The sequence below is a fragment of the Hevea brasiliensis genome, chromosome 8, assembly GCF_030052815.1.
Source record: "Hevea brasiliensis isolate MT/VB/25A 57/8 chromosome 8, ASM3005281v1, whole genome shotgun sequence".
In the NCBI taxonomy this organism is placed as follows: Eukaryota; Viridiplantae; Streptophyta; class Magnoliopsida; order Malpighiales; family Euphorbiaceae; genus Hevea; species Hevea brasiliensis.
In genome coordinates, this window is record NC_079500.1 from 12,064,006 (window position 1) to 12,086,924 (window position 22,919).

General features: G+C 32.0%; 1 protein-coding gene and 1 pseudogene across 1 annotated transcript; one reads left to right on the top strand and one right to left on the bottom strand.

The window, feature by feature from the left end:
* The first annotated feature begins 4,939 nt into the window (after positions 1-4,939).
* LOC131182048 (lectin beta-1 and beta-2 chains-like) lies at positions 4,940-5,974 on the top strand. The gene has a single exon (XM_058150675.1). It carries the CDS (start codon positions 4,940-4,942, stop codon positions 5,972-5,974), a length of 1,035 nt encoding a protein of 344 aa, XP_058006658.1.
* A 4,670-nt stretch (positions 5,975-10,644) lies between these two features.
* Positions 10,645-17,577, bottom strand: LOC131182293 (L-type lectin-domain containing receptor kinase IX.1-like; annotated as a pseudogene).
* Positions 17,578-22,919: the final 5,342 nt, after the last annotated feature.

Sequence of the window (22,919 nt, forward strand, 5' to 3'; positions counted from 1 at the left end):
AAAGTGAAGTTAAATTTATTTTTAGATTTATGTTAAATTATGGTACTGAAACACTGTAAAATTGTGTATTTCAGTTAAAAAGAATACTGGGAAAGAACCCGATGAACCGAGTCAAGGCCAACAGGCGACTCGTTTGAGGTTTGTGCACAACGTATACTTTTTATAATTATCTTCTGCATACTGTTTTGAATAATGTTAAATATTGAATTATGGCATTCTTATGATGTTTGATTTAAATTGTGAAAGTTATTGTGTATATTTGAAATGAAAATGTTTAGCAAATTGTTAAGATAAGTTTTGAAACCACAGTGTCATGACCATATATTTGAACACCTCACTAGCACGACTAGTGGAGGTAATTAGTTTTGAATTTTGATTCCTTCTCTGGAGAAGTGTTGAGGTGTGCCAGTAGAAGAGGATGTGAATGGATATCCATATATTTGAGCTAGCTAGCCTTGTGATGTGATTTCTCTTTAGCCTCTGGCTATTGAGATTCTATTTGTTTCGAATGGCATGATCTAACTGTGGGTTTTATGAAATGTGTTTTGATACTTCGAAATGAACTTGGTTTGCATTAAAATCTCATAATTCTTGTTTTGTGTTTAATGCTCATGTTTAGTCAAATTTTTGAATAAATATGATTTTATTTTTTGCATAAAGATTATTTTAGTATGTTGTGCACCACTGAGTCCTAGTACTCAGCGATAGCTTTTATTGCTGTCGCAGATTTAGAGACTAGAGGAGCAGCAGATTGAGCTGCTAAAGATTGAGGATCATTCAGCTTGAAGTCTTCGGGTATAATTTATACCCTAACTGTAAATATTTCTTTTGATGTATATATTGCACATAAATATATGGACATGTAAAAATGGGTCTTGAGCAGTTTGTATAAAGTTGTAATATATATTGTAGTTTGAAATTCTCTTAATGTAAATTTTGTAATGATGTATCTAAATTATTTTGTTTCTAATGAAATATGAATGGAACTATTTTATTTAATTTGAATAAAATGGATTGCTAGTATTTTGATGATCATTGGTTAGTGGATTTGAAATTTGAAAGTTGATAATTGTGTTGAGAAATTGATTGAGATTGAGTATGAAATTGAAGCAGTTGTTGAGAAAAATTTTTAGAAGTGCTTTTTACAGGTATTTGAAGAACTGATTTCTCAAAATACAGACAGAACTCTGTCAAAATTTCTATAAAATTTACGGAAAATAAAATGGACCAAAAATTTCCAACTAGCTTTCAACTTAATTACATGTTTTAAATACTCATTAGAAAATGCTCACCACTTATTAAAAATAAGAAAATAGTTTTAAAATCCCTTGTAGGGTACTTAATGAGTTATCGATAGGTGAAGTTGGTAGTTTATTAGGTATTCTACGGGATCATGTTATGCCTTACAGAGGGGTAAGGTGTGACAATAAAGACCCAGAAAAATTAAGGAAAAATAAAAGAAATGAAATCTAACTAGGTTAAAGGAGCCGAAACTAAGGTGATGGGTGACCGTACGGGGAAGTCACTGCATAGACAGTTGACGACTCCAGACCCACGAGAAACCCTAGGAAATAATTTCCTTTACTTAATTAAAGGTTTACTGAGGTACAAATAACATTAAAAATGTGAAAAAAAAATTTAGTTAATCAGTACAGATGAAAATAAAAATGAAATAGACAGTATAAAATTAAAGGAACCATCGGATCGGGAATTTAGTCAGTATTACTGAAAAAGTTTGACTATAACCCGAAGAGGGGCATTTTGGTCATTTGGCACCTAGAGTCGACTTTTGACCTAAATGTCCATTAAGATAAGTGTATTAAAATTTTAAAAATCTCATGAAAACATGAAACTATATGTTATGTAAATAAAGAAAACATGAGAGGAATTATTAGAATTTTTAGCACTTTAATTATTATAATGGATAAACAAAACTTAGTGGAGTATAAATAGCATAAAGTGACAAACTTCATCTTCTTCCTCATTTCATCCCATAGCCGAAACCTAGTTCTCCATTTTCCTCCATGATTTCTCTCATCCAAGCTTCAAATCTCTTCCATTCTCATCATAATCCTCACAAGTTCCTTCACTACAATTAGTCCCCACACCTTGGAAAGTTTATAGGCAGCCAAGAAAAGAAGAAATTTTGAAGTTTTCACAAGGTTGAGAAGCAGCCATTAAAGGTTAGTGTATGCTTTCTCTCCCTTCCTTTGTTAAACCTTGAATTGAGATTGAAATGAGTGAGTATAACATGAAATTGAAAGCAAATGGTAATAAACTTTGGAACCCTCATTTCGATAGCCTTTGAAAATCATGAATCCGAACCAAATTGTCATGAAATGGTTTGAAAGACGATTTTTGAGCCTATTTCAATTCGAGTCTCGGTTTAAAATGATTTAAAGGGCGGTTCGAAAAAGGATTGTTCAAAACTATTTGGAGGATAGTTTGAAAGCAGTTTAAGGGCTATTTAAGGGTGACTTAGACAAAAAAATTAGAGAAAAATTTTATTAATTTAGAATTTAAATTATATTTGTAGAAAATTTTAATTTTTCTTAGAAATCTTTCCATCAAAATAAAATAAAAAAAAATGAAAATTATTCAACTTCAAGAAAAATTTAATAAGAAAAGATTTGAATTTGATTAAAAAACTAGAGATGAATTTAATTTTTTTTAAAAGAAATTAGAAAAAAGGTGCATGAACTTAATTTTGCCTATGTATCTCTTTAGAATTTAGAGAAATTGAAATTTTTAGTTCTATTGCTTGCCCTTTTTCTAAAAATTACATAATAATTGATAATTAAAAAGTATAAAAGAGAAAAAAAAAATTAAAATAGAAGGTATTGGAAATTTTATTGAGGATATAAAATAATATCAAAATAATTGAGATAGTATTGAAAATTTTATTGAAGATATAAAATAATAAAGGAAAATTGGGAGATTATTGAGAATTAAAAAGAGTATTGAAAATAATTATTTAGAGAATTTGAGAGAAATTGACAGAGTATTAAAAATTAAAGAAAGTGTAAAAATAATTTTGTAGGAAATTTAAGATTTATAAAAATGTATTAGGAGTGGAGAGAGGTATTTATTGAATTCGTTTGTATTTAAATCATCAGTTTAGTCTGGCTCGAAACTATTATTTTAATTTGATTCGAAAGTGTTGGTTCATTATCCTTGAAAAATATAAATCTGAACCAAACTATATAACGACAATTACGGTCCGATTCGAAGTTAGTTTTGGTAAGGCTGGTTTCCGTCAGGTTTTAACTGAACTGGTTTCGGTTTGATTCCAGTTCGAAACTGGTCTGTGGCTACCCTTAATAGCACCACATTTAAATATTAATTTAATGCTCTTTGTCTTATAAAAGTAAACTTATTATTTTTTATTTGTCTCAAATTATATCTTACTTTTTTAAATAATAATTTATTTATTAATTTACTAATATACCCCTATTTAATATATGTTAAGAAAGTAAAGTCTATATAAACGGAAAATAGATTTTTGTAATGGCTCTTATAATTAGTGTTTACGTAATGTAATTTTTTTTATTAAAAAAATTACATTATTATTTTTATATATTTATTATATTTCATCATTATTTATATAAAAAAAAGTAATTATATTTTTATACTAAATGTATTTGATTTATATTACGTTGATATTTTTAAAATATTAATTTAAGAAAAAATAATTTTAGCTTATATTATTTATAAATACTAATATTTATAATTTATAATTTTCAGAATTATTATATAAATTTTAACATTTATTTTATTTTTTTTTTAAATTGTTAATGATTGAAAAATCTAAAATTATAAATTTATAATAATATGGTATTTTAAAAATATATTTAACTTGTTTTATATTAAGAGTATCATATTTAATAAATATATAAATGTCAAATATTTTAATTTCTATATATTTTATATTTAATTAATTAATAAATATACTCATCTGTGAATACCATTTTTTTTTATTAAAGGTAGAACACATGCACATAGGTCAGAATCAAAACTTAACTGCTATTAAAATCGTCATAATTTTATCATATGCTATTAAAAACAGATACACTCCCACTGTCCTAATTAAAATTCGCGAGTGAATTGAGTTAATTCAGAAGTTACTCCTCATGGATAATATCCCTATTTAAGACTTTAAAACCTTGGTACCACTCTCCCAGAAAACTAAAGAGACTTGTTCAACAAATTAGAAGGAGCATAGCATTGCAACATTTAATATATGCGCGTAATGACTCTTATAATTAATGCTTGTTGAAAATAACTATTTCTTTTTTCTTACGTAATATAAATGATTATTTTTATATATTTATTTATAAAAACAATCTACTTTTTTTTTATACCAAACGTATTTTAGTTTATATTAACTTGATATTTTTAATTTTTTTAATTTAATAAAATTACTAATATTGAAAATTTTTAATTTTTAGAATAATTATATAAATGTTAATATTTATTTTATTTTTTAAAAATAATTAAAAATTAAAAAATATAAAAATTATAAATGCATAACAATATGGCATTTCAATAACTTAAGAGTATTATATAATTTTTATTAAATAAATATGTAAATGTTAAATATTTTAAATGTCAAATATTTTAGATTTAATTAATAAAAAACTAAGGCGTATTCTATACTCATTCATATTTGATACTTAATTTATTGATTTGACGTAGTTAATTAATATTAATTAATAAATATTTAAATAGTTTCAATTGTTTAGCTAATTAAAATTTAAATATTTTATATTTAATTAATAAATAACTAATATTGTAAATATGAATTTATATGGTTAACGTGAAGGCCGTGGTCTACATGTAGCAGCCAAGTCTAAGCGAGTCAACAGGCAAGGGATGAAAGTTTGCTTATAAATAAACTCGCAAGCAATTTCTCCTCAAGCTCTCAAAGCCCTCCCCAACCATGGAATCCTCCAAACGTCCGTCTTTGTGCACATTCATCATCCTATTCTTGTTTACATTCTTCCCTTTCAAAATCCAATCTTCCATTGAATCAACCGCTTTTAGCTTCAACGAATTCAGCTCATATAATATGACAGAGATTAAGTTGGAGGGAGACGCATATGCTGAAGATCCATACATTAAACTCACCAAAAGCTTTGATCAGTTGAACTCCACTGGTAGCGTCGGTCGAGCCACATATTACAAACCAATTCACCTTTGGGATAAGTCTGGCAATATTGCAGACTTCAAAGCTCATTTTTCCTTCGCTATGAATTCCAACGGTAATGAAAGCAGAGGCAATGGATTTGCATTCTTCCTCGCCAACAATGGTTCTAAACTTGAGCCTTTGTCAGGAGGCGGACGTCTTGGCCTTTTGAGCTCTACCAATGCGCAACTTCCATTTGTTGCCGTTGAATTTGACCCTGGCTGGAGTGATTGGGATCCTGCAGATGGAAATGATCACATAGGTATTGATCTCAACTCATTGTCCTCTGTTGTTGTCACGAACTGGACCCAGGATGATATAGCTAATGGAGAAGAAATCCAAGCTTGGATTGAATACAATTCCAGCTCAAAAAATTTAAGTGTTCTTGTAACTAATGGTAATGAAGAAAGTTCCACGGGTAATAATTCGTATAACCTTCATTATATTGTAGACTTTAGAGAATATTTAACAGATGAATGGGTTACGGTAGGCTTCTCAGCATCCACCACCATAGATTTATTCGAGGAGCATGAGATACACACTTGGAATTTTAACTCAACCTTGCAAGTTGATGAAAATTTAGGCAACCACACTAATACACAAGTAGCTATCTCTTCAAAAAGAGAGAACAAAGCATGGATATGGGCTGTCTTGGGTGTTAGTGGCACTCTGAATTTGGTTTTGCTAGGTTTGGTTTGGTATGGCTATTGCAAGAACAGGAGAAGAAAGACAGAAAATGGGCCAGGCAGCGCAAATGGCCATTTTGGGGAGACCGCGTTGAGAAAATAAACTTTAATTTTAGAGTATTTATTATATGAAGTCTTAATTTTATGTATTAGAGAGTCTAGTTGCCATTATATATAGCTTTGTATGTTCTCATTATTATATATAGCTTTGTATGCATAATAATAATAATAATATGTTATTTTAATAATATATTTAATTTGTTTATATTAAGAGTATTATATTAAATTAATATATATAAATGTTAAATATCTATACCTTGACGTTTATTCGAAACTTTTATCCTATCTGTGGTTGTGGATACATCTAAAAGCCAACTTGACGCATTTAATATGATGTCAGAGCGAAAAGTCTTAAACTTGCAATGGTTTCTTAAAGTTAAATTCTAAAACTTTTTTTTAAGAATTTTAAAGCATTAAATAAATAAGATAATATGCATATGAAAAATATTTTTATTTACAATTAAGGTATGGGGGGACAAGCGCTAAGCTTAAGCGAGTCAACAGGCAGGCGGGGGATAATGGTAGCACAACAATGAAAACGCGTAAACGAAAAAACAGGGAAATGAATATGAAAAAAATTATATTTTTAAAAAATATAAAAAATAAAAATATAAATATAAAAAATATAAAAGTATATTCATAAATATCAAATTAAATAGTACATAAATAAAATAAATCTATGAAATAAATTTAAAATTAATAAAGTTATAATATTGATAATTTAATTATGTTTAACTTATCAAGTATTTTCATTCATTTTTATTGTTAACATTAATAGTATTATTTAATTTAATTTATCAAATTATTGAAAAAAAATTATAATTATTATTTTTTCCTTAAAATTATAATTATTATATTTATGTATTTATGATATTTTCATAAATTATTTATACAGGAAATAATCTTTTTTTTATACAAATTATACTTTAATTTATGTCAAGTTGATATTTTTAATTTAATAATTTAATAAAAAATAATTTTCTTTTATATTATTTGTAAATAATAAAATTTTTAATTTTTATAGTTATTACCTATATATTTTAAATACTTAATGATTAAAAATATATAAAATTTTAAATGCAAAATAATATGACTTTTTAATTATATATTTAACTTGTTTATATTAAGAGTATTATATTAAATTAATATATAAATATTAAATTCTAAATTATTTTACAATTAATTAATAAATAACTAAAACGTATTCTATACTCGTTTATATGTGATGTTAATTCATTGATAGTTATTGTTAATTTAAATTTTCATAATTATTTAACTCATTTAAATATAAGGAATTAAAAAAAAAAAAAAAATCTTTTCCGCTCAAGTGTCCATGTCAGGTTGCCGCGGCCTACACTTTACAAGGTATGGTACAGGCGTTAAGCCTAGGCGAGTCAACAAGGAGGGATGATAGTAACATGATAATGAAAACGCGTATTAGAAAAAAAGGGGAAATGGATATGAAAAAAAATTATATTTTTAAAAATATAAAAAATGAAAATGTAAATATAAAAAATATATAGGAGTATATTCATAAATATTAAATAAAATAATATATAAATAAAATAAATATATGGAATTAATTTAAAATTAATAAAATTATAAGATTGATAATTTAATTATGTTTAGCTTCTCATTGTTAATATTTTTATTGTTAATATTAATATTATTATTTAATTAATTTATTTAATTATTGAGAAAAAATTTAAAATGAATATATATAATACAAGTACGTAAGACAATTCTTTTAAAACTTGTTATTTTTATCATAATCTATTATATTTTTATTAAAGGAAAATCTAAGAATTTAATGGATTACCAATAGAACTCCAGCATGACTAAGTATAGGAAAATTTTTTACTACAAGAATTTAACAGATTATTAACCCATTTTTTGTTGGTAATTTTATAAAATTCATTGTTAAATTTTAATTATCAACGGGTGAATTTATTGGTAATTTTGTTGGTAATTTATTGGTATTACTATTGAAAATTTAAAAAGCTTAAAATTATAAGTGGCGTATAACTATTTTTACTAAAATTATATCTTTTCTCTTTTAAAAAAAAAAAACTAATACTATATATAAAAGTTTCATCATAATATAATATATATTTTTAAAATCATATTTAATGCAATTTAGATAAAAAAAAAAGTTTTTCTTTTAAAAAGATAACAAGTTTTTTTTTTTATCCACGAACAATTTTTTACGCATTAAAATTAGCCTCCTCTCCCAATAATTTTAATTTTAAAAGCACACTCTTTCAAATTAATTTAATGTATTTAAAATAAATAATTTTAAAATATTTTTTCAGCAAGGTTAAATCTTGTTATAAGGAAGTGAAACTCCCACTCTTATTCACAGGATTAACTTATTGACTAATATATCTGATTTGAAGATTGCACAATCTTAGGTTGAGAAACTTGATTCGGCTCCTTGGAGAGCTAATTCCATAATCAACTCTATTGTTGCTGCTTAATTTACTTATATAGATGTAAACAAAATTTTTTTAATTTGAACGAAAGTTAAATGAGAGGGAAGATTAAAAAAAAAAAGAAAAAGAAAGAAATTATATTATACTCATAAAATGAGGGCAGGTCAAAAATAAAAAAGAAAAATGAAAAATTCAATCTGTTTTTCAATTATGCGATGGGAAATTATTTAATTAGCTTAAATTTAATTTTTAATAACAACTACTAATCAAATTATAAATTATAAATATAATAATTTGAATAATTATTAAACTTATATATTTATTTAATGACAATAAATAATTTTAATATTTCAATTTAGATCATAATATATAAATTATAAATTATTAGCTTTAAGGGGCAATCGATGAGAAATAAAATTTAGTATGGAAATGCCTATTATTACATCGTTAGAATTGCCAACACGCAGTACACCGATGTACCAAAAAAAAGAAAAAAAATAAAGCAGTAGATGGATATGGTCTTCTAAAAAGTCAACGAGTCAACGCTAGGTTGCATTAATCATCGTTAGAATTGCTAGTGGATGGACGTCCCAAAAAGAATTAAAGCGGTAGATGGACATGGTCATCTCAAACAACAAGTCAGTAAGTCAATAAGTGAGATGTTTGATCTAGTACTCTTTATAGAGTAAGTCTTTCTAAGGACTGTGTGTACAAAATCTTTATGTGGATAATAACTTTTCAATCTTGTATATAGTGCCTATGCTCTAGATGAAAAATGGAGATGTATCAATCATTGAAAATTATTAAGGTTAAATCAGTTAAATTTATTTATAATTAAATAAAAAATTATAAATTAATTAATATTTAATTTAATTTATAAATTAAAAAAAATTTTAAATAAGTCAAAAGTTATCTTCACTTATAACTTATTTATTTATTTTAAAATTACTATTTAATCAAGGTAATATTATATCCTTATTTTAATAATTATAATACTCAATGTTATATATTTTTTTTATTATTTTGACAAATAAACATCCCTTGACTAAATACTTAAACCATTTAAGAGTTAATTTTAAATAGTTTTATTAAATAATTAATTACTTATTTTTAAATTAATTTATAAATTAAATAATATATTTTAAGTTAAAAATAAGTAGTTACAACAAATACCATTTATAAGTGGCCTATAACTATTTTTAAAAAAAATTATATCTATTCTCTTAGAAGAACTTCAATACTATATAAAAATTTCATCATAATATAATATACATTTTTAAAAACATATTTAATGCAATCTAGATAAAAAGCTTTTCTTTTAAGCAGATAACAAGCTTACGATAAGCTCTAAAATTAAATGCTACATCGACTAAAATTAGTAACTTCACCAATATCACGGAGAAGCAGTAATAAAATGCGAGTAAAATCTTGTAACAATTAAATTAATGCTCAGCAACAAGGAGATTGTAAAATTATGCCCATGTAATGCAATTTGTAATTAAAAAAAAAATTTATAAAATTAGCTAATTAATTAAAGCAATAGTTGCCGTCCAGCAGGAAAAAAAATTTCCTTTTTTTTTAACGCTTGATTAATTTGAAGTTTAACATTTTTTAAATTTATAATAAGATATTCTCAAGTTATTTTTCCCGTATCAAGATTAGTTTCATCTCTAATAATTTTAAGAGCGCGCTCTTTTACATTCACTTAATGCTTTTAAAATAAATAATGTTAAAGTATTTTTTCATAAGAGTTGAATCTGATTCATAAGGAAGTGGAACTCTCACTCTTATCCACTGGATTAACCTATTGACTAATATATCTGATTCGATGATTGCACTATCTTAGGTTGAGAAACTTGATTCGGTTCCTAGGAGAGCTAATTCCATAATCAACTCTATTGTTGCATGCTTAAGCTCTCCACCACTCTTTGGGAAGCAAACAGTGTTGCCGAGGGTGTTTTTCGAGCCTCTGAACTTATTGCTTCTCTCTGAAGTCCTTGTATGCTGTTGCTCTGGTTTTGTCTTTTGTCAATGATTTAGTTGCTCCTTAGGAGCGGGTGTATGATATCAGGGGAATGCTGTTTCCTTTTATTTTTCCTTTTAATAAAAAAATTTTCGCTTTTTTAAAAAAAAATACCAGATTAATAGATATAATTAAAATAACATACTAGCAGTTAGCTTGTCGGAACAATATATTGTAATTAACAAAGTTAAGACACATATACAAGTCGAAATGAAATTGCACAATTATACAATAAACAGAACATCATGGGGAAAAAAATATATATCGCCGTACATATCATAGAAAGCTAGTTTATTGCACATCTTGAAAACTAAGTAGAAATTGAAGTTGTAGAGCTTATGGAAAGAGGGTTGACACTTAGCCCGAATTGAAGGCCTCAGACACACCAGCACCAAGGGATGAAGATCCGGAAGACGCATTCATGTTGGCATGATAAGAAGCAATATTTTCCGGCATGGGCATCTCTAGTTGCAATTTGGGCAATGGAGCTCTGGCATTGAGTATATCAAAAGCTTCCCTAATTGATGGACGATGAGAATGATTTGGATGAGCACAAGCAAGCCCAACCATAATCAATCGTTCCATCTCCTCCCGAGCATAACTTTGCTCTAGTTGGGGATCGGCTGCACCAAAAATATTTCCTCTTCGATAATGCTCCCAGATCCAGCCACCAATTTCACCCTACATTTTACACCGTTTTCGTTAACTACTACTTTTAAAGCAGGGCTTCCGGTTGCTATTTATAAAGCAACGACACCAAAGCTATAGACATCTGATTCTCTGGTAGCCTTGCTGGTTTGTAGATTATTGGAAAGGCAGCTGTTAGCTGTTACTTATTTTGCATTTATTTAGGGCATTTGTTTAGGAATTTTTGTGTGCATATCTATTCTTACCTTTTGTTGTATGATTCTGATACAATTTTGGTAGTTTAGCTTAATTAGGAACCTATTTATTAGCTGTAATTTTATATATATATATTTGATTTCTGGGGCAATAAACATCAGAATTCTTATTCCAAAATTTCTTAGTTCTTTTACATGGTATCAGAGCCATGGCTGATGAAAAGAAAAATGAGAGTTCTGGATCAGGGAAGAAAACTTCTAGTTCTTACACACTGAATTCGAATGACAACCTAGGTAACTTGATTACCCAAGTTCAGTTGAAGGGCGAGAATTACGAAGAATGGGCGCGAGCTATGCGGGCTGCATTGCAGGCCAAAAAGAAATATGGTTTTATTGATGGATCTGTCAAGCAACCAGCAGATGACTCACTGGAACTCGAAGATTGGTGGACGGTTAACTCTATGCTGGTTTCTTTGGTGTTTAACACCATTGAACTGACGCTTCGCTCGACCATCTCTCACATGGAGAATGTAAAGGATATGTGGGAGGATATTAAACAGAGGTTCTCGATTGGGAATGGTCCACAAATGTAGCAACTGAGATCGGATCTAGCGAATTGTAGGCAGGAAGGTCAACCGATCGTGTCCTATTTCGGAAGACTCAAAACGTTATGGGATGAAATAAACAACTATGATCAGATACCAGTGTTTATCTGTATAGGCTGCAGATGTAATCTTACCATTGAATTGGAAAGAAAGCGTGAAGAAGAGAGAGTTCATCAGGTTTTGATGGGCTTGGATGAAGAAGGATACAGAACAGTGCACTCTAATATTTTGAGCACTGAACCCTTGCCCAATTTGAATCGTGCCTATGTTATGGTTGTTTAGCAAGAGCGGGTGCGAACTATGACACGAACTAAGGAAGAAAGAGGCAATCCTATGAGTTTTGCAATTCAAGCAGGTAGTCGAAATTCAGGAGGGGATAAAGATAAATCCTCAATTTGTTCTAATTGCAACTGAGAGGGACATAATACTGAAAGTTGTTTTCAGCTGATAGGTTATCCAGAATGGTGGGGTAATAGACCACGTGGAACTTCTGCTGGACGAGGAGGTGGTCAAAAGCGTGGCAATGGAGCAGGACGTAGCAAGGGAGGAGTTGCGTGCCAACGCCACACAAGCAACTGGAGTTGATGGTGGGTGTGGAATTGTGACAGATTCAGATCAAAAGGGTCTTAGTGGATTAAATGAAGAGCAGTGGGCTGCTTTGCTGGGCATGTTGAATTCTTGTCAGAATGGTGGCAATGAGAGGATGACAGGTACGCAGAGGATATTTCCTTGGATTATTGACACAGGAGCTTCCCATCATATGATAGGAACATTGGCATTTTCGAGTGAATTGCGTGACATTGTGCCATGCTCAGTCGGGTTACCTAATGGAGAAAAGACCTTGGCTGTGAAAGAAGGAACTGTGTTGCTTGGAGGAGACTTGAAATTGCAACAAGTCCTTTATGTGCCAAATTTGAATTGCAATCTTATCTCTGTATCATAACTACTTAATGATTCAAATTTGGTTATTCAACTCACTAACAAAATTTGTGCTATACAGGACCTAAATTCGAGGAACCTGATTGGAGCGGGTGAGCAATGCGAGGGGCTGTACTTTCTTAAGTGAGTGACATCGGTACATGCTTGCAAGGTAACTGATGTGGGGTCTTTTAAGCTTTGGCATAAGAGAATGGGTCATCCTTCTTATAAGGTGGTAGAGTTAATTCTAGAAGCTGGTAGCATAGTTAAGAAAACTAATAAAACTTGTGAAGTTTGTTTTAGAGCAAAGCAAACAAGAGAGATTTTCTTTTCTAGTGACAATAAAGCTGATGGTTGTTTTGAATTGATACATTGTGATTTGTGGGGACCTTATAGAGTCCCAACTTCTTGTGGAGCAATTTACTTCTTAACAATTGTTGATGATTACTCTCGTGCTATTTGGATATATTTGCTGAATGGAAAACAAGAAGTAGCTTGTGTTCTTAAGAAATTTGTTGTGATGGTTAAACGCCAATTTGAAAAAAATGTGAAAATTGTCAGAAGTGATAACGGAAGTGAATTTATGTGCTTGAAAGAATATTTTGATGAACAAGGGATGTTGCATCAGACTTCCTGCGTAGGAACACCTCAACGAAATGGCTGAGTGGAAAGAAAACATTGCCATATTCTTAATGGGGCAAGAGCCTTGAGTATCCAAGCAAATTTATCCATAGAATTTTAGGGAGAATGTGTACTTGTAGTCGGGTATTTGATTAATAGGACTCCATCTATGTTATTAAATGGTAAAACCTCATATGAGATGCTCTTTGGGAAAGTACCTTCTTACAAACACATTTGGGTTTTCGGTTGTTTGTGCTATGCGCATAATCTGAATCGGGATAAAGATAAATTTGGTAGTAGAAGTCGTAGGTGTGTTTTTGTTGGGTATCCATTTGAAAAGAAGGGATGGAGATTATATGATTTGGAAACTAAAGAATACTTTGTACCAAGAGACATGGTATTCGCTGAAACAGTATTTCCATATGCAAATGAGAAAACAATGGGTGATGAACTCATTAAAAATGGAGTTGAGGAGTTGGATGATGAAGTTGATGGTTTAGAGAACAACTTGGGAAAGGAGCACGATGAAAGTGTGGGTAGAGAAAGTGAGGTGAATCTTGAAACGGAAGAATTGATCCATGAAAACAGTGAAGGAGTGGATAGAGGTGAAGTTGTTGAAGAGCAACTAGGTAGGGGACAATAAAGGGCCAAGTAACCTAGTGTTCGTTTGAAGGATTATGTGACAAAAGCCATCAAAACAAGCCCCTCGGTATGCTCACCTTCCCAATCTGATTCCTCAGGTACGCCTTACTCTATAGCACATTATGTGGGTTATGATAAATTCTCTGCACAACACCGATATTTTTTGGCAGCCATTACTACAGGACATGAACCAAGCTCTTATGCAGAAGCAGTTAAGGATGAACGGTGGAGAGCGGCTGTGAGAAAAGAAATACAGGCTTTGGAGGATAATGGTACATGGACAGTTGAAAATCTGTCATTTGGGAAGAAAGCAATAGGAAGCAAGTGGGTATACAAAATTAAATACAATTCTGATGGAAGTGTTGAACGATACAAGGCGCGGTTAGTGATATTGGGAAATAATCAAGTTGAAGGCATAGATTATCAGGAGACTTTTGCTCCTACAGCAAAAATGGTTACTGTGCGCACCTTTCTTGCCGTTGCGGTTGCAAAGAATTGGGAACTCCATCAGATGGATGTCCAAAATGCTTTCTTACACGGTGATTTGGAGGAAGAGGTTTACATGAAGATGCCGCCTGGATTTGCTTTTCAATCACCAGGGAAGGTTTGTAAACTCCGAAAATCTCTATACGGTTTGCGGCAAGCACCTAGATGTTGGTTTGCGAAATTGGCTGCATCTCTGAAAGCTTATGGATTTCAGCAATCATATTCAGATTACTCTTTGTTCACTTTTCGAGCTGGGACTGTTCAATTGAATGTGCTTATTTATGTGGATGACCTTATTATCTCCAACAATGATATTTCCGCTGTACAAAAATTCAAGAATTATTTGAGTCGTTGCTTTCATATGAAAGACTTGGGGAAGCTGAAATTTTTCTTAGGGATTGAAGTAGCCAGAAACTCGAATGGTATTTTCTTGTGTCAACGTAAGTATGCGTTGGATGTAATTTCAGAAGTTTGATTACTGGGTTGCAAGCCAGCTAAAACTCCTCTTGAACAAAATCACAAGCTGGCCCTTACCGAGAGTGATGATGTGGATGACCCTGCTCAGTATAGGCGTCTGGTGGGACGGCTTATTTATCTAACAATAACTCGGCCTGAGTTGTCTTATTGTGTGCATATTCTTGCTCAGTTCATGCAACAACCGAAGAAAGCTCATTGGGAGGCAGCTGTTAGAGTTGTGCATTATTTGAAAGGAAATCCAGGTCAGGGTATACTACTGTATGCCAATTGTGATTTCAAATTGTCTGTTTACTGTGATTCTGATTGGGCTAGCTATCCTTTGACGAGACGGTCTTTGACCGGTTATTTTGTTCTTTTGGGTGAATCCCCTATCTCGTGGAAGACTAAAAAGCAACAGACAGTGTCTCGCTCATCTGCTGAAGCTGAATATCAGTCTATGAGTACTACAACTTGTGAACTTAAATGGTTGAAAAGATTATTAAATTCTCTTGGTGTGACGCATACTGAACCTATGAATTTGTATTGTGATAGTCAGGCAGCTTTGCATATAGCTGCTAATCCTGTCTATCATGAACGTACCAAGTATATTGAAGTGGACTGTCATTTTATCCATGATGAGATATTGAATAGTAACATTCGAACAGATTATGTACGTAGTTCAATGCAACCTGCTGATATCTTCACAAAGGCGTTGGGAAAGAATCAGTTTGACTTTCTTCTTCGCAAGTTAGGCATTCGAGATCTCCATGCTCCAACTTGAGGGGGTATTGAAAAGGTAGCTGTTAACTGCCACTTATTTTACATTTATTTAGGGCATTTGTTTAGAAATTTTTGTGTGCATATATATTCTTACCTTTTGTTGTATGATTCTGATACAATTTTGGTTATTTAGCTTGATTAGGAACCTATTTGTTAACTGTAATTTTTTATATATATCTTTAATTTCTGGGGCAATAAACATTAGAATTCTTATTTCAAAATTTCTTAGTTCTTTTACACAGATACTCCGGAGCTACATACCCTTCAATCCTGATCAACCTTGCAGTGCCTGAGCCATGGCCATGCTCAACGAACATAGCCAGCCGAAAATCACCAAGCTTAGCATTGAAATGAGAATCCAGCAAGATATTGCTTGACTTGATATCTCGATGCAGCGCACATTGTTCTCATTCTTCTTGCAGGTAAAGCAATGCCGAGGCCAAGCCCAAAGCTATGCCATATCTATTCTCCCAAGTGAACAGGCATTTTTTGTTAAAAAGATGGAAATCCAAGCTCTTATTTGGCATGAACTCATAGATGACGAAAAGTTCTTGCTTGTTGCGGCACCAGCCAATAAGTTGGACCAAGTTCCTGTGCCTCAAGCGGCTGATGGCTTTCACTTCTGATACATATGCCTTTAAACCCTGATGAGACTCTGAAGTAGTAATCCTCTTCACAGCAACACAGGAATTATCACTTAAAATACCAATATATACCCTTCCAAACCCTCCCTTTCCAAGCAGCCTTTCAGTCTCAAAGTTGTTGGTTGCAAGAACCAATTCGTTGTAGAGAAAGCTCCTTGGTCCGGTCTTCTTCTCAAAATCGTCATTTGAGGTGCCAGGCCCATTCTCTGTCTGTCTTCTCCTCTTCTTGCAATAGCCATACCAAACGAAACCCAAAATTGACAATACCAAAATCAGTGTGCCACTAATTCCCAAGAGAGCCCATATCCATCCTTTGTTCTCTCTTTTTCTATAGATAACTGCGATGGGCTTGACCCCTTGATTGAGGTTGCCTAAATTTTCATTAACTTGCAAGGTTGAGTTAAAATTCCAAGTGTGTATCTCATGCTCCTCAAATAAATTTACAGTGGTGGCTGCTGAGAAGTCTACCGTAACCCATTCATCTGTTAAATATTCTCTAAAATCGACAGTATGATGAAGGTTATACGAATGTTTTCCCGTGTAATTTTCATAACCATTAGTTACAAGAACACTTAAATTTTTTGAACTGGAATTATATTCAATCCAAGCTTGAATTTCTCCTCCATTAGCTATATCATTCAGTGTCCAGCCTGTGACAACGACAGAGGACAATGAGTTGAGATCAATACCTATGTGATCATTTCCATCTGCAAGATCCCATTTAGAAGTACCAGTGCCAAATTCAACAGCAACAAATGGAGGTTGCGCATTGGTAGAGCTCAAAAGGCCAAGACGTCCGCTTCCTGAAGAAGGCTCAAGTTTAGAACCATTGTTGGCGAGGAAGAATGCAAATCCATTGCCTCTGCTTTCATTACCGTTGGAATTGATAGAGAAGGAAAAATAAGTTTTGAAGTCTGCAATATTGCCAGACTTGTCCCAAAGGTGAATTGGCTTGTAATATGTGGCTCGACCGACGCTACCATCAGAGCTCAGCTGATCAAAGCTTTTGGTGAGTTTAATGTATAGATCTTCGGCATATGCGTCTCCCTCCAACCTAATCTCTGTCATATTATTTGGGCTAAATTCGTTGAAGCTAAAAGCGGTTGTTTCAGTGGAAGATTGGACTTTGAAAGGGAAGAATGTAAACAAGAATCGGATAATGAATGTGCAGAAAGACAAATGTTTGGAGGATTCCATGGATGGGGAGGGCTTTGGGAGCTTGAGGAGAAATTGCTTGCGAGTTTACTTATAAGCATACTTTCATCCCTTGCCGGATGACTCGCTTAGACATGGCTGCTATCCCAGCTTGTAGAGCGTAGACCACGGCCTTCAAGTTAACAATATAAATTCATATTTACAATATTAGTTATTTATTAATTAAACATAAAATATTTAAATTTAAATGAGTTAAACAATTGAAAATTCATGTCAACATTAACTACATCAAATCAATAAATTAAGTATCAAATATGAATGAGTATAGAATACGTTTAAGTTGTTTATTAATTAATTAAAGAAAAAATATTTGACATTTAAAATATTTAACATTTACATATTTATTTAATAAAAATTAAATAAACAAGTTAATATGTTATTGAAAAATCATATTATTATGCATTAATAATTTTGAGATTTTTCAATTTTTAACTATTTAAAAAAATATTAACATTTATATAATTATTCTAAAAATTTAAAATTTTCAATATTAGCATTTTTGTTAAATTAAAAAAAATAAAAATATCAACTTAACATAAACTAAAATACATTTGGTATAACAAAGTTTTTTTAAAAAATAATTTATAAAAATATGTAAAATATATAAAAATAATCATTTATATTATGTAAGAAAAATAAAAATAGTTACTTTCAATAAACATTGATTATAAGAGCCATTACACATATACATTAAATGTTGGAATGCTATGCTCCAACTAATTTGTTGAACGAGTCTCTTTAGTTTTCTTGGAGAGTGGTACCAAGATTTTTAACTCTTAAATAGAATGTTAACCACGAACAATCCGCTCCTGGCACGTCAAATCCACTTATGGATCTCAATCAGCTTCACATTTTGCATTCAATTTTTTTAATATTATTTTTATTTCTTTCTTCCTCTTCTCATCAATTTAATTCTGATTATGTGAGTTTAATAAATCATAGCCGATTCCAAATGCTAGAAAAAGAGAAAGATCATAGCAAATTGGCAACTAATTAACATAAAATCTTTTCACATAAAAATGTTTTTTTTTTATTAATAATTTCTTTGAGCGTTAGAGTTAGTTGAATTGTAAACAACCATTCTTAGTGCAAAAATCATTGATGCCATGGCGTTGTTCTACATCGATATGAGATAAAAATTTTATACCACATATAAGATTTGAATAAATTTTTTTCTTTTAAATTAATTTTTGGATTAGAATTAGATTTGATTCATTTTTTTTATTTAGTATCAAAATTACTTTAATATTGAGCCATTCACATATATATTTACATGTAAATATTATATTTCAGATGTTCATATTTAAACATAAGGGATTATAAACATTTCAGACAAAAAAAAGATAATAACTTTTACTTAGATTCTTTTTAAAAAAATTATTATTATTATTATTTTAATTTTATGTCCCACTCACTTAAAGATTTTAATAGTTATCAATTAAATAATTGATAAATTAATAGAATATTTTATTAATCAAATTATTTATACAAGAAATAATCTTTTTCTATACAAAATAAATTTTAGTTTATGTTAAGTTGATATTTTTAATTTATTAATTTAATAAAAATGAATTTCTTTTAAATTATTTAAAAATAATAACATTTTTAATTTTTATAATTATTATATATTTCTTTAAATATTTAATGATTTAAAAGATATAAAAATTTTAAATGCATAATAATATGGTATTTTAAAGAGTATTATATTAAATTAATATATAAATATGAAATATCTTAAAATTTAAATTTTTTTATATTTAATTAGTAATTAACTAAGACGTATTTTATACTCATTTATATGTGATATTAATTTATTGATAGTTATTGTTGATTTAAATTTTCACAATTGTTTAACTCATTTAAATATCAGGAATAATAAAAAAAAAAATTTCCAGCTCAAGCGTCCTTGTCAGGATGCCGCGGTCTACACTTTACAAGGTATGGGATTGGCGCTAAGCCCAAGCGAGTCAACACGCAAGAGATGATAGTAGCACTCAATGAAAACGCGTAAACGAAAAAACAGAGAAATGAATATCAAAAAAATTATATTTTTAAAAAATATAAAAAATAAAATTGTAAATATAAAAAATATAAAAGTATATTCATAAATATCAAATTAAATAGTACTTAAATACAATAAATATATGAAATTAATTTAAAATTAATAAAGTTATACTATTGATAATTTAATTATGTTTAACTTATCATTATTAGTATTTTCATTAATTTTTATTTTTAACATTAAGAGTATTATTTAATTTAATTTATCAAATTATTGAAAAAAATTATAATGATTATTTTTCTTTAAAATTATAATTATTATTTTTATGTATTTATGATATTTTTATAAACTATTTATACAGGAAATAATCTTTTTTTTATACAAAATGTACTTTAATTTATGGTAAGTTGATATTTTTAATTTATTAATTTAATAAAAAATAATTTTCTTTTATATTATTTATAAATAATAACATTTTTAATTTTTATAATTATTATATATGTAGACACCATATTTTGGCCGATCCCCAAAATCAATAAACCGATCCCCGGTACTAAGTCTCCTTTGGGCAGCTAATCACATTTCCGATCCTTCTTTGATAGGCAGTCACATTTTCGATCTCTCCTCACAAAGAATTGAATCAATGCTAAGTCCTCACATCAGTCAAAGCCTTACCAGTCTATCATTCACCGATCTCTCAAGTCAATAGTCAAATATCCTGACCAGTTAACCACATTCCCGACCTCTCTTGTTAGACGAAATTGAACTAACACTAGATCTTTGCTGCCAGTATTTATGGTCGACCTCCCTTTTAAAAAGTTTCAGAATAATCAAGTTAAGGTTCCAATTCGGTTTAATGAAGATCCCGATCTTAGATGTCCAAGCCAAATTTTCGATTAAGTTCTGTTTAACGTTGGTTCCTTACCAATCTCATTCATACTGTGTTTTCCGATCTCTCACACTTAGGATAATAATCGCCTCCAGTTATTTCAATATACTCAGACAAACAAGGGTTTAGAAATTTTTCGATCACAACCATTCATCGAACAAAAAGGCATTCTATTTCATTTCATTGTAAAATTTGTACAAGTTATTCAGCTGGGGGATCACCCCCAGCCTGATCTACATTTTGCTCTTCCTCTCCCTCCTCTTCACTATCCTCACCCTCGCCCCCAGGAGCCAGGTCGGCCATCCAAGAGAAGTCCTTCTGGAGTTCGGCCAAGAGGTCTTTGTGAGCATTCACATAGGCACCAGCTATCCCTGTCACCATTTCTTCGTCTTTCGCCTTAAGCTCCTCGATAAGTTGAGCGACCTGAGAAGCTTCGTTGGCCTGAAACGCCTGGACTTCCCCGAGAGCACGATCCTTTTCAGCCAGAATATGATTCTGTTCGGCCAGCCTGTCTTCATAGAACTTCGCCCGCCCCTCAACTTGAGATATGTAATCCTGAGTGGATAAGAGTTGGGATCGGAGGGAAGCCACTTCCTGATTCTTCTTCTCGACCTCCTTACCCAGGCGATGAGCCTTTTCCCGAATTATGGTCTGGTTCACCAGACACTCCACGTTCAGGCTCATGGATCGAGTCAAGATATCGTCAAGGCTGTCCGGGGATAGCCTGTCCCGATCCTCCTGAAGACAGATGGAAGACCCCAAGACTTTGGCAAAACCGGGGTTCTCCCGAACAGTCCGGTTATTCTTCAGGGAGTCGATCAGCGTTTGAGCTCCACGAGAAGAGGTCCTCCCAGAAGTTTGAGTAGGCCCCCTTTCTGTGCTTGGAGCAGCTGGAGGAGGTCGAGCCGGCTCTTCTCGTCGAGGAGGAGATCGGACTGCTTCAGTGATCGGCGGCCCCGAAGGGCGGGGCGGGTCCCCTTGTACCTCCCTAGGTTCATGACCGGGTGTTCGAAGTATTTCCGAACGCTTCATCTCCTTTATTTTCCGGGAGATCTCTCTTTCTTTCTTCCGCTTCCTGGAACCCTCACCACCCGCCATACCTGCACAAAGAAGAGGTCAGTGAGATCGCTAAGGTCCTGAGATCCGAGATATAGAAAATACCAATGTCGAGGTCAGAGAGCGGAAGTTCGCGGTCTTGGCCGGTGAGCAGTTGAATGGTCCAATGGTGCAGCTCGGCAGTCACCGCATCCAAACAGGAATACTTTTGAGTGGCAGCCTGACTCTTCAGATCCATCACTATTAAGCTTTCCTCCTGGTTCAGGGTAATGCGCCGAAGCAAGGGCCCCCGTGCCACCAATACGGGAAAGTCCTCAAAGCAGCCCGGATTTTTGCTCCTCAGAATAAAGAAGCGGTTCTTCCAATTTTTAAGGGAGGAGGGCAGATCGGTGAAGAGCCCGCAATGAGGCTTCGCCTGAAAGAACCAAAGGCTCGCCGTCCTTTCGGCGAGTTAGCCTGTGCAGTTCGGCGAACACCTTAGCCGTAGGTCTGATTCCCTTAGCTCGGCATAGGCCTCGGAAGGCTACCAAGATCCGCCACGAGTTAGGGTGAACTTGAGCAATGCACACTCGGTGAAGTTTTAGGACCTCCTTGTAGAAGTCATCTAGAGGGAACCGAAGACCGGCCTTTAACTGTTCCTCGTATACCATAACCATGTCATTCTCTTCAAAGAAGTGATCGGCTCGGTGATCGCCGTGGCACCGGATAAGTTCGTACGAATCAGGACGAATATTGTACTCCTGGCTAAACGATTGCAGATCGGACTCTTGCAAGATCGATGGCAGCTCGTCCATAGGGAGAGTCTCTCTCCCTGAAGAAGGTGCATGCCTTGATGGTGCGATCCGCCCCCGAGCTGGAACGGAGACCCTGGGAGGTTCTTGTTGAACGCTTGGCCCGACTACCTCTTCTTCATCAGACGACCACGAGAATTAGATGGAAGGAGGGCTCGTCGCTCTTTGACCTTCGGCGCCGCTCATTTTCAAGGGAAATAAAGAATTTAAACTAAAAAGAAGATCAAAGCCCTTACCGGAGTCTGATCGGCGTCAGAAGAACTTGAGGAAACGGGAGAACTTCGAAGTTGTGAGCGAGAGACTGAAATGACATACAGGAGCAAATGGCTAACCCCCCCCCCTCCCCTATTTATACTAGTCCGAGCATTTAATGCTCACGAGGTTCCAGGCAGTGCATCGATTAACGGGATTCGCCAGCTGTTCTGACACGTCTCTCGAACATTCCGAGATCGGTTAACTGGAGATCGGCATAATAAGTTGAATATTTTGAATAAAGGATTAGTTAAGAGTCGTTTTGTTAGGAACCAGATCGGACAAATATACCAGAGATCGGAAAATAATCAATAAGATAATAATTGGAAGAAAC

Coding starts and splice junctions, on each gene's coding strand:
- LOC131182048 (XM_058150675.1), top strand. CDS start 4,940: ATGGAATCCTCCAAACGTCCGTCTTTGTGCACATTCATCATCCTATTC.